Genomic DNA, 15564 nt, shown 5'->3' on the forward strand with positions numbered 1-15564 from the left:
CCCCTAAACCCCCCTGGTTCCCTAAATCCCCCAACCCTAATTCCCCCCACCCCAATTTCCCCCCTGGATCCCAAATTCCCCCCACCCTCCTAATTCCCCCCACCCCAAATCTTTCCCTGGACCCCCAATTCCCCCCACCCCAAATTCCCCCCACCCTCCTAATTCCCCCCACCCCAACTCTTTCCCTGGACCCCCCAATTCCCCCCACCCCAAATCCCCCCTGGATCCCAAATTCCCCCCACCCTCCTAATTCCCCCCACCCCAAATCTTTCCCTGGATCCCCAATTCCCCCCACCCCAATTTTCCCCCTGGATCCCAAATTCCCCCCACCCTCCTAATTCCCCCCACCCCAACTCTTTCCCTGGACCCCCCAATTTCCCCCCGGACCCCCGAATTGCCCCCGGTGCCCCCCAAACCCCGTCCCCCCCCGCTCACTGTCTCTTCTCTCCCCCCGGCTCCGCTGGCAGTCATCAGCCGGGAGAACGGTAAATACGGGCTGGAAACGGGGGGCTCCAGGGCCAGGGGGCCAGGGGGGCTCGGGGGGGGCTGGAGGGCTGTAAGGGGCTCTGGGGGATTTGGGGCTGGGGGCCATGGGGGATTATTGGGGGATTTGGGGCTGGGGGCTATGGGGGATTATCAGGGGCTATGGGGGATTTGGGGCTGGGGGCTATGGGGGATTATCAGGGGCTATGGGGGATTATTGGGGGATTTGGGGCTGGGGGCTATGGGGGTTATCAGGGGGCTCTGGGGGATTTGGGGCTGGGGGCTATGGGGGTTATCAGGGGCTCTGGGAGATTTGGGGCTGGGGGCTGTAGGGGATTATCAGGGGCTATAGGGGATTATCAGGCCATGGGGGATTTGGGGCTGGGGGCTGTGGGGGATTATTGGGGGATTTGGGGCTGGGGGCTATGGGGATTATTGGGGGATTTGGGGCTGGGGGCTATGGGGGTTATCAGAGGCTGTAGGGGATTACCAGGGCTATGGGGGATTTGGGGCTGGGGGCTATAGGGGGTTATCAGGGGCTGTGGGGGATTTGGGGCTGGGGGCTATGGGGGATTATTGGGAGATTTGGGGCTGGGGGCTGTAGGGGGTTATCAGGGGGCTCTGGGGGTTATCAGGGGCTCTGGGGGATTTGGGGCTGGGGGCTATGGGGATTATCAGGGGGCTATGGGGGATTACCAGGGGCTATTGGGGATTTGGGGCTGGGGGCTATGGGGGATTATTGGGGGATTTGGGGCTGGGGGCTATAGGGGATTATTGGGGGATTTGGGGCTGGGGGCTGTGGGGGATCATTGGGGGATTTGGGGCTGGGGGCTATGGGGGATTATCAGGCTATGGGGGATTTGGGGCTGGGGGCTGCAGGGCTGGGGGTCTCCAGGGGCCATGGGCGGGCAGGAGGAGGGTGGCCTGTCACCGTGTCCCTGCTTGTCCCCTGCGTGTCCCCTCCCTGCTAACCCCCCCATCCCAGTGTCCCCACTGTCACCCTGCTTGTCCCTGTGCCACCCCAGCATGTCCCTGTGCCACCCCGATGTCCCCTACGCTGTCCCCGTGCCACCCTGCTTGTCCCCGTGCCACTCTCTGGTGTCCCTGTGCCATCTCGGGGTGTCCCTGTGTGATCTCAGGGTGTCGCTGTGCCACTCTCTGGTGTCCCCGTGCCACTCTCTGGTGTCCCTGTGCCACTGGGGCATGTCCCCGTGCCACTCTCTGGTGTCCCCGTGCCACTCTCTGGTGTCCCTGTGTGATCTCAGGGTGTCGCCGTGCCACTGGGGCATGTCCCCGTGCCACTCTCTGGTGTCCCTGTGCCATCTCAGGATGTCCCCGTGCCACTCTCTGGTGTCCCTGTGCGATCTCAAGGTGTCGCCGTGCCACTCTGTGGTGTCCCCGTGCCATCTCAGGGTGTCCCCGTGCCACTCTGTGGTGTCCCCGTGCCACTGGGGCGTGTCCCTGTGCCACTCTGTGGTGTCCCCGTACCACTCTGTGGTGTCCCTGTGCCACTCTGTGGTGTCCCCGTACCACTCTGTGGTGTCCCTGTGCCATCTCGGGGTGTCCCCGTGCCACTGGGCCGTGTCCCCGTGCCACCCGGTGACCCCGCTGTCCCCGTGTCCCCACCGTGTCCCCCCAGGGGAGAAGGTGATGTCGGATGATGAATTCACCCAGGACCTGTTCCGGCTGCTGCAGCTGCTCTGCGAGGGCCACAACAACGGTGGGGACACCTGGGCACACACCTGGGGACACGAGGGGACACCTGGGGACACGAGGGGACACCTGGGGACACGAGGAGACACAGCTCGGGGGGCTCTGTGTGGGGAGGAGGGGGCTCGGGGGTCCCTGGGGCAGGAGGGGCCGGGAAGAGGGCGGTGCCTCAGGGAGGGGGGGACTCAGGGGGACACGAGGGGACCCAGGTGACACCCAGGTGACACCGGGGTGTCCCTGTCCCCCCAGACTTCCAGAACTACCTGCGGACGCAGACGGGGAACACGACCACCATCAACATCATCATCTGCACCGTGGATTACCTGCTGCGCCTGCAGGTGACACACCTGGCCCCGGCGTCCCCGGTGTCCCCAGGTGACTGCCGCCAGCCCCGTGTCCCCTCACTGTCCCCAATGTCCCCAGGAGTCCATCAGTGACTTCTACTGGTACTACTCGGGCAAGGACGTCATCGACGAGCAGGGCAAGAGGAACTTCTCCAAGGCCATGGCCGTGGCCAAGCAGGTGTTCAACAGCCTCACCGAGTACATCCAGGTGAGACCCCTGAACACACCTGGGACCCCCAAACCCTCCTGAGACCCCCAAACCCACCTGGGACTCCCCAAACCCACCTGGGACCCCAAACCCTCCTGAGACCCCCAAACCCACCTGGGACCCCCCAAACCCACCTGGGACCCCCAAACCCACCTGAGCTCCCCAAATCCCCATGGCCGTGGCCAAGCAGGTGTTCAACAGCCTCACCGAGTACATCCAGGTGAGACCCCCGGGGACCCCCAAACCCTCCTGAGACCCCCAAACTCACCTGGGACCCCCCAAACCCTCCTGAGACCCCCAAACCCACCTGGGACCCCCCAAACCCTCCTGAGACCCCCAAACCCACCTGGGACCCCCAAACCCACCTGGGACCCCCCAAACCCACCTGGGACCCCCAAACCCACCTGGGACTCCCCAAATCCCCATGGCCGTGGCCAAGCAGGTGTTCAACAGCCTCACCGAGTACATCCAGGTGAGACCCCCTGGGACCCCCAAACCCACCTGAGACCCCCAAACCCACCTGGGACCCCCAAACCCTCCTGAGACCCCCAAACCCTCCTGAGACCCCCAAACCCACCTGGGACCCCCAAACCCACCTGAGACCCCCAAACCCACCTGGGACCCCCAAACCCTCCTGAGACCCCCAAACCCACCTGGGACCCCCAAACCCACCTGGGACTCCCCAAATCCCCATGGCCGTGGCCAAGCAGGTGTTCAACAGCCTCACCGAGTACATCCAGGTGAGACCCCCTGGGACCCCCAAACCCACCTGAGACCCCCAAACCCACCTGAGACCCCCAAACCCACCTGGGACCCCCAAACTCACCTGAGACCCCCAAACCCACCTGGGATCCCCAAACACACCTGGGACCCCCCAAACTCACCTGGGACCCCCAAACCCTCCTGAGACCCCCAAACCCACCTGGGACCCCCAAACCCACCTGGGACTCCCCAAATCCCCATGGCCGTGGCCAAGCAGGTTCTCAGCAGCCTCCCTGAGTCCATCCAGGTGGGACCCCTGAACACACCTGGAATGCCCAAACCCCCCCAGTGCTCCCAGTGGCCCGGGGGCTCTCGGGGGTCCCTCCCAGTGGCCCGGGGGCTCTCGGGGGTCCCTCCCAGTGTCCCCCTGTCCCCCCAGGGCCCCTGTACTGGGAACCAGCAGAGCCTGGCCCACAGCCGCCTCTGGGACGCCGTCGTCGGCTTCCTGCACGTCTTCGCACACATGATGAAGAAGCTGGCCCAGGTGGGCACTGGGAGCGCTGGGAGGGCACTGGGAGGGCACTGGGAGTTACTGGGAGGTAACTGGGAGCTCTGGTGCGCAGGACTCGTCCCAGCTGGGGCTGCTGAAGGAGCTGCTGGACCTGCAGAAGGACATGGTGGTGATGCTGCTGTCCCTGCTCGAAGGTACCTGGGGAGAGTCACCTGGGGTGCCTTGTGCCACCTGGGGTGTCCCCAAGTTCTCCAGGCTGTCCCTTGACCACCCAAGGTGTCCCTTGACCACCCAGGTGTCCCCTGACCACCCAGGATGTCCCCTGACCACCCAGGTGTCCTCTGACCACCCAAGGTGTCCCTTGACCACCCAAGCTGTCCCCTGACCACCCAGGTGTCCCTTGACCATCTAAGGAGTCCCTTGACCACCCAAGGTGCCCCCTGATCCCAGGATGTCCCTTGACCACCCAAGGTGTCCATTGACCACCTAGGTTGTCCCCTGACCACCCAAGGTGTCCCCTGACCACCCAGGTGTCCCCACACCCTCCAGGCCATCCCCACCTCTCTGGAGGCCACCGTCAGAGCGGTGACGCCGCCGTGTCCCCGCAGGGAACGTGGTGAACGGCACCATCGCCCGGCAGATGGTGGACATGCTGGTGGAGTCCTCCAGCAACGTCACCATGATCCTCAAGTTCTTCGACATGTTCCTGAAGCTGCGCGACATCGTCTCGTCCGACGCCTTCCGCCACTTCGTCACCGACCCGCGCGGGCTCATCTCCAAGAAGGACTTCCAGAAGGCCATGGACAGCCAGAAGCAGTACGAGCCCGACGAGATCCAGTTCCTGCTCTCCTGCTCCGAGGCCGACGAGAACGAGATGATCGACGTGGAGAGCTTCGCCCAGCGCTTCCAGGAGCCGGCGCGCGACATCGGCTTCAACGTGGCCGTGCTGCTGACCAACCTGTCGGAGCACGTGCCGCACGACCAGCGCCTCAAGACCTTCCTGGAGCAGGCCGAGAGCATCCTGGATTATTTCCGGCCCTTCTTGGGTCGGATCGAGATCATGGGGGCGGCGCGGCGCATCGAGCGCATCTACTTCGAGATCAGCGGCGCCAACAAGGCGCAGTGGGAGATGCCGCAGGTCAAGGAGTCCAAGCGCCAGTTCATCTTCGACGTGGTCAACGAGGGCGGCGAGGCCGAGAAGATGGAGCTCTTCGTCAACTTCTGCGAGGACACCATCTTCGAGATGCAGATCGCCTCGCGCATCTCCGAGGAGGAGGCGCCGCGCGACGAGGAGGAGGAGGAGGACGAGGACAGGGAGGAAGAGGAGCCGGCCGAGGCTCCGGCGCCGGCGCTGCCGGGGCTCGGGGCGCTGCGGCGCCTGCTGGGCTCGCCCCACACCTGGCGCCGCAGGATCCGGAGGCTGCGCAAGAAGTCGGGGCGCGAGCTGGCCTGGGAGGCGGGCGTGGGCGCGGGGCGCGTGGCCCTGGGGGGCGTCCTCGGGGGGCTGGGGGTGCTGGGGGCCGTGGGGCGCCTGGCCTGGAGCTCGCTCTTTGGCGGGGGGCTGGTGGAGGGGGCGCAGCGCCTGGGGGTCATCGAGGTGCTGGGCTCCATGCCGGACCCCACCCAGGACGCCGTGGGTGGAGGCGAGGCCGGGGCGGGGGACGAGGGGGGACCCCCGGAGCCGGAGCAGCCCCCCGAGGCGCAGCTGGAGGCGCCGCCGGCCGAGGAGGAGGAGGAGGAGGAGCGGCGGGAGGTGAAGGCGGTGCCGGCGGGGCCGGGGGCACGCAAGGACCCCCATTTCAGGCTGGCGGCCCCCGACGCCCCCGGGGGGCTCGGGGATATCGGGGAGCCCCCCGGGGCTGAGCCCCCCACGCCCGAGGGGACCCCCATCCTGCGCAGGAAGATTGGGGTAAGGGGGGAGAGGGGGTTTTGGGGGTTCCTGTGGTGCTTTGGGGGTTCTTAAGGGGATTTTGGGGGTTCCTGTGGTGCTTTGGGGGTACCTGAGGGGATTTTGGGGGTTCCTGTGGCACTTTGGGGGTACCTGAGGGGATTTTGGGGGTTCCTGTGGTGCTTTGGGGGTCCCTGAGAGGATTTTGGGGGTTCCTGTGGTGCTTTGGGGGTCCCTGAGGGGATTTTGGGGGTTCCTGTGGTGCTTTGGGGGTCCCTGAGGGGATTTTGGGGGTTCCTGTGGTGCTTTGGGGGTCCCTGAGGAGGTTTTGGGGGTTCCTATGGCACTCTGGGGGTACCTGAGGGGATTTTGGGGGTTCCTGTGGTGCTTTGGGGGTCCCTGAGGGGATTTTGGGGGTTTCTGTGGTGCTTTGGGGGTCCTTAAGGGGATTTTGGGGGTTCCTGTGGTGCTTTGGGGGTACCTGAGGGGGTTTTGGGGATTCCTGTGGCACTTTGGGGGTCCTTAAGGGGATTTTGGGGGTTCCTGTGGTGCTTTGGGGGTACCTGAGGGGATTTTCGGGGTTCCTGTGGTGCTTTGGGGGTCCCTGAGGGGATTTTGGGGATTCCTGTGGCACTTTGGGGGTACCTGAGAGGATTTTGGGGGTTCCTGTGGTGCTTTGGGGGTCCCTGAGGAGGTTTTGGGGGTTCCTGTGGTGCTTTGGGGGTCCCTGAGGGGATTTTGGGGGTTCCTGTGGTGCTTTGGGGGTACCTGAGGGGATTTTGGGGGTTCCTGTGGCACTTTGGGGGTACCTGAGGGGATTTTGGGGGTTCCTGTGGTGCTTTGGGGGTCCCTGAGAGGATTTTGGGGGTTCCTGTGGTGCTTTGGGGGTCCCTGAGGGGATTTTGGGGGTTCCTGTGGTGCTTTGGGGGTCCCTGAGGGGGTTTTGGGGGTTCCTGTGGCACTTTGGGGGTACCTGAGAGGATTTTGGGGGTTCTTGTGGTGCTTTGGGGGTCCCTGAGGGGATTTTGGGGGTTCCTGTGGTGCTTTGGGGGTCCCTGAGGAGGTTTTGGGGATTCCTGTGGCACTTTGGGGGTCCTTAAGGGGATTTTGGGGGTTCCTGTGGTGCTTTGGGGGTCCTTAAGGGGATTTTGGGGGTTCCTGTGGTGCTTTGGGGGTACCTAGGTGGGGATTTTGGGGGTTCCTGTGGTGCTTTGGGGGTACCTAGGTGGGGATTTTGGGGGTTCCTGTGGTGCTTTGGGGGTACCTGAGGGGATTTTGGGGGTTCCTGTGGCACTTTGGGGGTCCCTGAGGGGATTTTGGGGGTTCCTGTGGTGCTTTGGGGGTCCCTGAGGGGATTTTGGGGGTTCCTGTGGTGCTTTGGGGGTCCCTGAGGGGATTTTGGGGGTTCCTGTGGCACTTTGGGGGTACCTGAGAGGATTTTGGGGGTTCCTGTGGTGCTTTGGGGGTCCCTGAGGGGATTTTGGGGGTTCCTGTGGCACTTTGGGGGTCCCTGAGGGGATTTTGGGGGTTCCTGTGGTGCTTTGGGGGTCCCTGAGGGGATTTTGGGGGTTCCTGTGGTGCTTTGGGGGTCCTTAAGGGGATTTTGGGGGTTCCTGTGGTGCTTTGGGGGTCCCTGAGGAGGTTTTGGGGATTCCTGTGGTGCTTTGGGGGTCCCTGAGGGGATTTTGGGGGTTCCTGTGGTGCTTTGGGGGTCCTTAAGGGGATTTTGGGGGTTCCTGTGGTGCTTTGGGGGTCCTTAAGGGGATTTTGGGGGTTCCTGTGGTGCTTTGGGGGTACCTGAGGGGATTTTTGGGGGTTCCTGTGGTGCTTTGGGGGTCCTTAAGGGGATTTTGGGGGTTCCTGTGGTGCTTTGGGGGTACCTGAGGGGATTTTGGGGGTTCCTGTGGTGCTTTGGGGGTACCTGAGGGGGTTTTGGGGGTTCCTGTGGTGCTTTGGGGGTCCCTGAGGGGATTTTGGGGGTTCCTGTGGTGCTTTGGGGGTCCCTGAGGGGATTTTGGGGGTTCCTATGGCACTCTGGGGGTCCCTGAGGGGGTTTTGGGGGTTCCTGTGGTGCTTTGGGGGTCCCTGAGGGGATTTTGGGGGTCTTGAGTGGGGGAGGACCCCAGGGGTCACTGCAGAGGGTGGAATGTGGGGTGATTTTGGGGGTCCCTATGGTGGTTCCTGGTGGGGGGTATTTGGGGAGCTGGGGGGAGATTCTGGGGTTCCCCTGTGGAGGGTCCCCAAAGCCCCCATTCCAACCCCTCCCATGGCCCTGCCCGGCCTCAGGGGGACTTTGGGGGGTCCCGGGGGGGATGTGCCCCCCATCCCCCCCCCGACCCCCCCTTGATCCCCCCAGGAGATGGCAGAGCAGGTGGGGGAGGGGCAGAAGGAAGAGGAGCCCCCGGCCGAGACCGAGAAAGCCGAGTAAGGAGAGGGGGGAGAATTTGGGGAGGGGTCCCTGCCCCACCAGGGGCTGTGGCTGGCTCCGGGGGTGTCCCCGAGCCCCCCACCCACGGCCGCTGTCCCCCAGCACAGAGAACGGGGAGAAGGGCGGGGGTCCCGAGGGGCCCGAGGAGGGGCCGGAGCCCCGCGCCCCCCCCCCGAAGCGGCGCAAGTCGGTGCCCCGGGAGCGCCGGGAGCCCCCAGGCGAGGGGGGCTTCGACTTCTGGGGAGAGCTGGAGGTGCAGAGGGTCAAGTTCCTGGTAAGGGGGGGCCCGGGGAGGGGTCTCTGGGGGGTGCCTCGGGATTTGGGGAGGCCCTGGATTGGTTGGCTCCCCTCCCCCAGAATTACCTGTCGAGGAATTTCTACAACCTGCGGTTCCTGGCGCTGTTCCTGGCCTTCGCCATCAACTTCATCCTCCTCTTCTACAAGGTGGGGGGGGGGTCTGGGGGGGCTCTGGGGGGTCCTGGGTCCCCACGGAGCTGCTGAGATGAGGTGGGGACACCCCAGAGCCCGGGACTCCATCGGAGCTTGGGGTGGGGATGAACAGAGGGGGGGTCTGGGGACACTTTGGGGACCTGGTGCCCCATTGTGGGGGGTCCCCAGACCCTTTTGTCCCCACAGAGGGGCTTTGGGGACACTTTGGGGGCCCTCAGACACTGGTACCCCATTGTGGGGGGGGTCCCCAGACCATTCTGTCCCCTTAGTGGGGGTTTGGGGACACTTTGGGGACCCCCAGTACCCCATTTTGAGGGGTCCCCAGACCCTTTTGTCCCCATAGAGTGGGTCCCCAGACCATTCTGTCCCCTTAGTGGGGGTTTGGGGACACTTTGGGGACCCCCAGTACCCCGTTTTGAGGGGCCCCCAGACCCTTTTGTCCCCACAGAGGGGGTTTGGACTCCCTGTGTCCCCGTTGGGGGGGGTCCCTCACCTGTCCCTGTCCCTGTCCCCGCAGGTGTCCGAGCACCCCCCGGGCGCCCCGGAGGAGCCCGAGGGCTCGGGGGTGGCCCCCGAGGAGGACGGGGGTGTCCCGGGGGGCGCGGAGGCCGCCGGGGGGGTCCCGGAGGAGCCCGAGGTTTATTATTTCCTGGAGGAGAGCACGGGCTACATGGGCCCGGCCCTGCGGGGGCTGGCGCTGGCCCACACGCTGGTGGCCTTCCTGTGCATCATCGGCTACAACTGCCTCAAGGTGACCCCCCCGGTGTCCCCAGAGCCCTGGGTGTCACCAAGCCCTGTGTGTGTCCCCCAAATCCCCGTGTGTCCCCAAACCCTTGTGTGTCACCAACCCCTGTGTGTCCCCAAATCCCTGTGTGTCCCCAAATCCCTGTGCGTCACCAAACCCTTGTGTGTCCCCAAACCCTTGTGTGTCCCCCACAACCCCTCTGTCCCCCCAGAACTCCACTGTCCCCAATGCCCCCTGTGACCCCCTCACTGTCCCCAGATCCCCCTGGTGATCTTCAAGCCGGAGAAGGAGGTGGCACGGCACCTCTAGTTCTCGGGGCTCTACTGTGACCCCCCCCGTGTCCCCTTTGTCCCCAATGTCCCCTGACCCCCCCAATGTCCCCAGATCCCCCTGGTGATTTTCAAGCCAGAGAAGGAGGTGGCACGGCGCCTCGAGTTCTCGGGGCTCTACTGTGACCCCCCTGTGTCCCCAATGTCCCCAATGTCCCCTGACCCCCCCAATGTCCCCAGATCCCCCTGGTGATCTTCAAGCCAGAGAAGGGAGGTGGCACGGCGCCTCGAGTTCTCGGGGCTCTACTGTGACCCCCCCGTGTCCCTGCTGTCCCCTGTGTCCCCAATGTCCCCTGACCCCCCCACTGTCCCCAGATCCCCCTGGTGATTTTCAAGCGGGAGAAGGAGGTGGCACGGCGCCTCGAGTTCTCGGGGCTCTACTGTGACCCCCCCCGTGTCCCCGCTGTCCCCTGTGTCCCCAATGTCCCCTGTGACCCCCACAATGTCCCCAGATCCCCCTGGTGATCTTCAAGCCGGAGAAGGAGGTGGCACGGCGCCTCGAGTTCTCGGGGCTCTACTGTGACCCCCCCGTGTCCCCTGTGTCCCCAATGTCCCCTGTGACCCCCCCAATGTCCCCAGATCCCCCTGGTGATCTTCAAGCGCGAGAAGGAGGTGGCACGGCGCCTCGAGTTCTCGGGGCTCTACTGTGACCCCCCTGTGTCCCCTGTGTCCCCAATGTCCCCTGTGACCCCCCCCAATGTCCCCAGATCCCCCTGGTGATTTTCAAGCGGGAGAAGGAGGTGGCACGGCGCCTCGAGTTCTCGGGGCTCTACTGTGACCCCCCTGTGTCCCCTGTGTCCCCAATGTCCCCTGTGACCCCCTCAATGTCCCCAGATCCCCCTGGTGATTTTCAAGCCAGAGAAGGAGGTGGCATGGCACCTCTAGTTCTCGGGGCTCTACTGTGACCCCCCCGTGTCCCTGCTGTCCCCTGTGTCCCCAATGTCCCCTGTGACCCCCTCACTGTCCCCAGATCCCCCTGGTGATTTTCAAGCGCGAGAAGGAGGTGGTGCAGCACCTCGAGTTCTCAGGGCTCTATTGTGACCCCCCCGTGTCCCCACTGTCCCCTCTGTCCCCAATGTCCCCTGTGACCCCCCCAATGTCCCCAGATCCCCCTGGTGATTTTCAAGCGGGAGAAGGAGGTGGCACGGCGCCTCGAGTTCTCGGGGCTCTACATCACCGAGCAGCCGCCCGACGACGACGTCAAGGGACAGTGGGACCGCCTGGTGCTCAACGCCCAGTATGGCACTGGGGGCACTGGGGGCACTGGGGGCACTGGGAGGGCACTGGGGTGGTTCCAGGGGGTCCAGAGGGGCTGGAAGGGAGGTTTGGGGGGTGCTGGGGGTCCCTGGGGGTTCCCCTGCCCCAGCTGGGCTATGGGAAGGGGGTGTCATCCCCACTGACCCCCCCCCCTTTTCTGCCCTGACCCCCCCAGATCCTTCCCCAGCAACTACTGGGACAAGTTCATCAAGAGGAAGGTGAGGAGGGGTCGTGGGACGGGCACCCCTTACCCACATTTCGGAGGTGTGCCCCAACACTTCGAGGGCTTTAACCTCGATTTTGGGGGGTCCCTCCTGTGAATTTTGGGGTTCCCCCAGGTGATGGAGAAGTACGGGGACATCTACGGGCGGGAGAGGATCGCCGAGCTGCTGGGGATGGACCTGGCCAGCCTGGAAGTGGGGGCGCAGGGCGAGCGCAGGGCCCCCCCCGACAGCTCCCTGCTCACCTGGTGGGTCTGGGGGACACCTGGGGGGCACTTTGGGGGTCCCACGGGGGGGATTTGGGGGGCCTGGGAGGGGATTTGGGGGAGTTCTGCTGGGGATGGACCTGGCCAGCCTGGAAGTTGGGGCGCAGGGCGAGTGCAGGGCCCCCCATGACAGCTTCCTGCTCACCTGGTGGGCCTGGGGGGCACTTTGGGGGTCCCATGGGGGGGTGGTTAGGGGGTCTGGGTGGTCCTAGAAAGGGATTTGGGGGAGTTTTGGGGTCCTACAGGGGTCTAAGGGGGAGTAGGGGTCCTGGGTGGTCCTGGGAGGTGGCCTGGGGGGTATTCAGACACCTCATGGGTCTGGGGGCTCCCCTGGGGGGCTCCCTACCCTTCTTGGGGCTGTCCCCGCCTTCTGACCCCCTCCACGTCCCCCCAGGATCACGTCCATCGACATCCGCTACCAGATCTGGAAATTTGGGGTGATTTTCACCGATAACGTGAGTGTGGGGAGGGGAGGGGGGAGCTGGGGGCTCACCTGGGCCGTGGGACCCCCGTGGCTTTTGGAGGTGACCCTGACCCCCACCTGTGTGTCCCCCCCCCTCCCCAAACTCCAGTCCTTCCTGTACCTCACCTGGTACATGGCCATGTCCCTGCTGGGCCACTACAACAACTTCTTCTTCGCCTCGCACCTGCTGGACATCGCCATGGGCGTCAAGACGCTGCGCACCATCCTCTCCTCCGTCACCCACAACGGCAAGCAGGTGTGGGGGCGTCCCTGGGGGGGCTCGGGGGGCTCCCCTGCGCCCCCCTGACCGCCCTGTGTCCAGCTGGTGATGACGGTGGGGCTGCTGGCCGTGGTGGTCTACCTGTACACCGTGGTGGCCTTCAACTTCTTCCGCAAGTTCTACAACAAGAGCGAGGATGAGGATGAGCCCGACATGAAGTGTGATGACATGATGACGGTGAGAGGGGGGTTCCAGGGGGTCCCCAGGTGGATTTTTGGGGGTCCCTGACCTCGCTCTGTGTCCCCCCCCTCCCCAGTGTTACCTGTTCCACATGTATGTGGGAGTCCGGGCCGGGGGGGGCATCGGGGACGAGATCGAGGACCCTGCGGGGGACGACTACGAGCTGTACCGGGTGGTCTTCGACATCACCTTCTTCTTCTTCGTCATCGTCATCCTCCTGGCCATCATCCAGGGTGGGCACCCCTGGCAGGGGGTGGGGAGGGGGCTGTGGGGGGTCTGGGGGTCATCGTCATCCTCCTGGCCATCATCCAGGGTGGGCACACCTGGCAGGGAGTGGGGAGGGGGCTGTGGGGGTCATCGTCATCCTCCTGGCCATCATCCAGGGTGGGCACACCTGGCAGGGGGTGGGGAGGGGGCTGTGGGGGTCATTGTCATCCTCCTGGCCATCATCCAGGATGGGCACACCTGGCAGGGGGTGGGGAGGGGGCTGTGGGGGTCATTGTCATCCTCCTGGCCATCATCCAGGGTGGGCACGCCTTGGATGGGGGGCTTGGGGGTCAGTCTGGGGGTCTTGGAAGGGCCTGGGGGGAAATCTGGGGGTCCTGGAAGGGCCTGGAGGGGATCTGGGGGTCCTGGAAGGGCCTGGGGGGAAATCTGGGGGTCCTGGGGGGGATCTGGGGGTCTCACCCCTCTGACCCCTCCGTTTTGTGCCCCCCCAGGTCTGATCATCGACGCCTTTGGGGAGCTGCGAGACCAGCAGGAGCAGGTGAAGGAGGACATGGAGGTGAGTCTGGGGGGTGCAGAGGAGGGTGAGGACCCCCCCCCAGGTGGGATTGGGGGTTGCAGAGACCCCTGTCTGACCCCCCTGGGCCCCCTCCCCAGACGAAATGTTTCATCTGCGGCATCGGGAGCGATTATTTCGACACGACGCCCCACGGCTTCGAGACCCACACGCTGGAGGAGCACAACCTGGCCAACTACATGTGAGCCTGGGGGGGCTGGGGGCGACTTTGGGGGGTCCTGCAGGGGTCTGGGGGTCCCTGCTGACCTCTGACACCCCCGGATTCCACCCCCACCCCAGGTTTTTCCTGATGTATTTGATTAACAAGGACGAGACGGAGCACACGGGGCAGGTGGGGACAAGGAGGGGGGCCTGGGGAGGGGGCTTGGGGGGTCACTGGGGGGTCTGGGGGGGTCCCAGAGTGGTCTGGAGGGGGTCTAGGGGAGGGGGCTCACAGGGAGGGGGAGTCCCATGAGGGGGCTCTATAGGAGGGGTCTCTAGGGGATTTGGGGGGGTCCCTGTGGGATCTAGGGGTCTCTATGGGATTTGGGGGGGTCTCTATGGGATTTGGGGGGGGTCCCTGTGGGATTTGGGGGGGTCTAGGGGATTTGGGGGGGATCTCTATGGGATTTGGGGGGGGGGGGGCCTGTGGGATTTGGGGGGTCCCTATTGGATTGGGGGGTTCTCCAAGGGATTTGGGGGGGTCTCTGGAATTCCCAGGGTGGGTGAAGGTGCTGTGGGGGGGGTCCCCCATGCCCTGACACCCCCTCCCCAAATTCCTGCCCCAGGAATCTTACGTGTGGAAGATGTACCAGGAGCGCTGCTGGGATTTCTTCCCAGCTGGGGACTGCTTCCGCAAGCAGTACGAGGATCAGCTGGGATGATGAAAATCCCCCTCCCCAAAATCCCCTTCCCCAAATTCCCCTTCCCTAAAATCCCCTTCAAGTGCCTTTGACCCCCCTCCCCAATAAACGCTGCTGAGTGTCACTGGCTCGTCACTGACCCCCCAAAATGCCCCACAAAGACCCCAGACCCTCTTCAAGTGCCTTCCCCCCTCCCCAAATAAACGCTGCCAAGTGTCGCTGCCCCCCGGCTCGTTACTGACCCCCTGGGACCCCCAAAACCAACTGGGGACACCCTAAACCCCGGTGAGCTGAGGGGAAAAGGGCGGGAATTATGAGGGGGGAAAAGGAGGGAAAGTGTGAGGGGGGAAAAGGAGGGAAAACGTGAGGGGAAGAGAGAGAGAAATGTGAGGGGGAAAAGGGAGGGAAATGTGAGGGGAAAAGAGTGTGAAATGTGAGGGGAAAAGGGCGGGAATTATGAGGGGAAAAGAGAGAAATGTGAGGGGGAAAAGGGCAGAAAACGTGAGGGGAAAAGAGTGTGAAATGTGAGGGGTAAAGGGCGGGAATTATGAGGGGAAAAGAGAGAAATGTGAGGGGAAAAGGGTGGAAACCGTGAGGGAAAAGAGAGGGAAAAGTGAGAAAAGTGAGGGAAAAGACAGGGAAGTGGTGAGGGGAAAAAGGGTGAAAAACCTGAGGGGAAAAGGATGGATAACATGAGGGGGAAAGGGTGGGAAACGTGAGGGGGAAAGTATGGATAACGTGAGGGGGAAAGGATGGATAACGTGAGGAGGAAAAGGGCGAAAAACGTGAGGGGGAAAAGGGCGAAAAACGTGAGGGGGAAAAGGCTGAAAAACGTGAGGGGGAAAAGGCTGAAAAACGTGAGGGGGAAAAGGCTGAAAAACGTGAGGAGGAAAGGGTGGGAAACGTGAGGGGAAAAGTGCGAAAAATGTGAGGGGAAAAGGGTGGATAATACGAGGGGAAAACGGTGGATAATACGAGGGGAAAAGGGTGGGAAACGTGAGGGGGGAAAGTGCGAAAAACGTGACGGGAAAAGGGCAAAAAATGTGAGGGGAAAAGGGTGGAAAACGTGAGGGGAAAAGGGTGGAAAACGTGAGGAGAAAAGGATGGAAAACATGAGGGGAAAAGGGCGAAAAACGTGAGGGGGAAAAGGGCGAAAAACGTGAGGGGGAAAAGGGCGAAAAACGTGAGGGGAAAAGGGCGAAAAATGTGAGGGGAAAAGGGTGGGAAACGTGAGGGGGAAAAGGGCGGATAACGTGACCCTCCAGGAGCTCCCTGGGAGCCCCCAAAAATCCCTGTGACTCCTCAAAACCGCCCAGGATTCCCTGGTTCGTTACTGACCCCTCCACTGCCTCCCCAGTTCGGCCCAGTTCAGCCTGACGCTGACCCAACTACAATCCCAGTAGGATCCAGTACGGTTCCAGTACAATCCCAGTGCGGTCTCACTGTCCTTCCTGT

General features: G+C 63.7%; 1 protein-coding gene across 1 annotated transcript in view; it reads left to right on the forward strand.

Annotated features, from left to right (window-relative positions):
• RYR1 (ryanodine receptor 1) overlaps positions 1-14332 on the forward strand; it is a 102151-nt gene extending 87819 nt beyond the window's left edge. Inside the window, 22 exon segments of the mRNA XM_059872542.1 lie at positions 468-485; positions 2123-2203; positions 2443-2531; positions 2617-2745; positions 3887-3991; positions 4071-4152; positions 4567-5867; positions 8203-8270; positions 8377-8548; positions 8632-8718; positions 9242-9475; positions 10905-11035; positions 11231-11273; positions 11394-11524; positions 11937-11997; positions 12115-12261; positions 12328-12462; positions 12542-12698; positions 13185-13249; positions 13348-13448; positions 13547-13598; positions 14035-14332. Coding sequence (XP_059728525.1) covers positions 468-485; positions 2123-2203; positions 2443-2531; positions 2617-2745; positions 3887-3991; positions 4071-4152; positions 4567-5867; positions 8203-8270; positions 8377-8548; positions 8632-8718; positions 9242-9475; positions 10905-11035; positions 11231-11273; positions 11394-11524; positions 11937-11997; positions 12115-12261; positions 12328-12462; positions 12542-12698; positions 13185-13249; positions 13348-13448; positions 13547-13598; positions 14035-14130 — 3485 coding nt within the window. The 3' untranslated portion in view covers positions 14131-14332.
• Positions 14333-15564: the final 1232 nt, after the last annotated feature.

This window comes from Haemorhous mexicanus, chromosome 36, assembly GCF_027477595.1.
Source record: "Haemorhous mexicanus isolate bHaeMex1 chromosome 36, bHaeMex1.pri, whole genome shotgun sequence".
Taxonomy (NCBI): Eukaryota; Metazoa; Chordata; class Aves; order Passeriformes; family Fringillidae; genus Haemorhous; species Haemorhous mexicanus.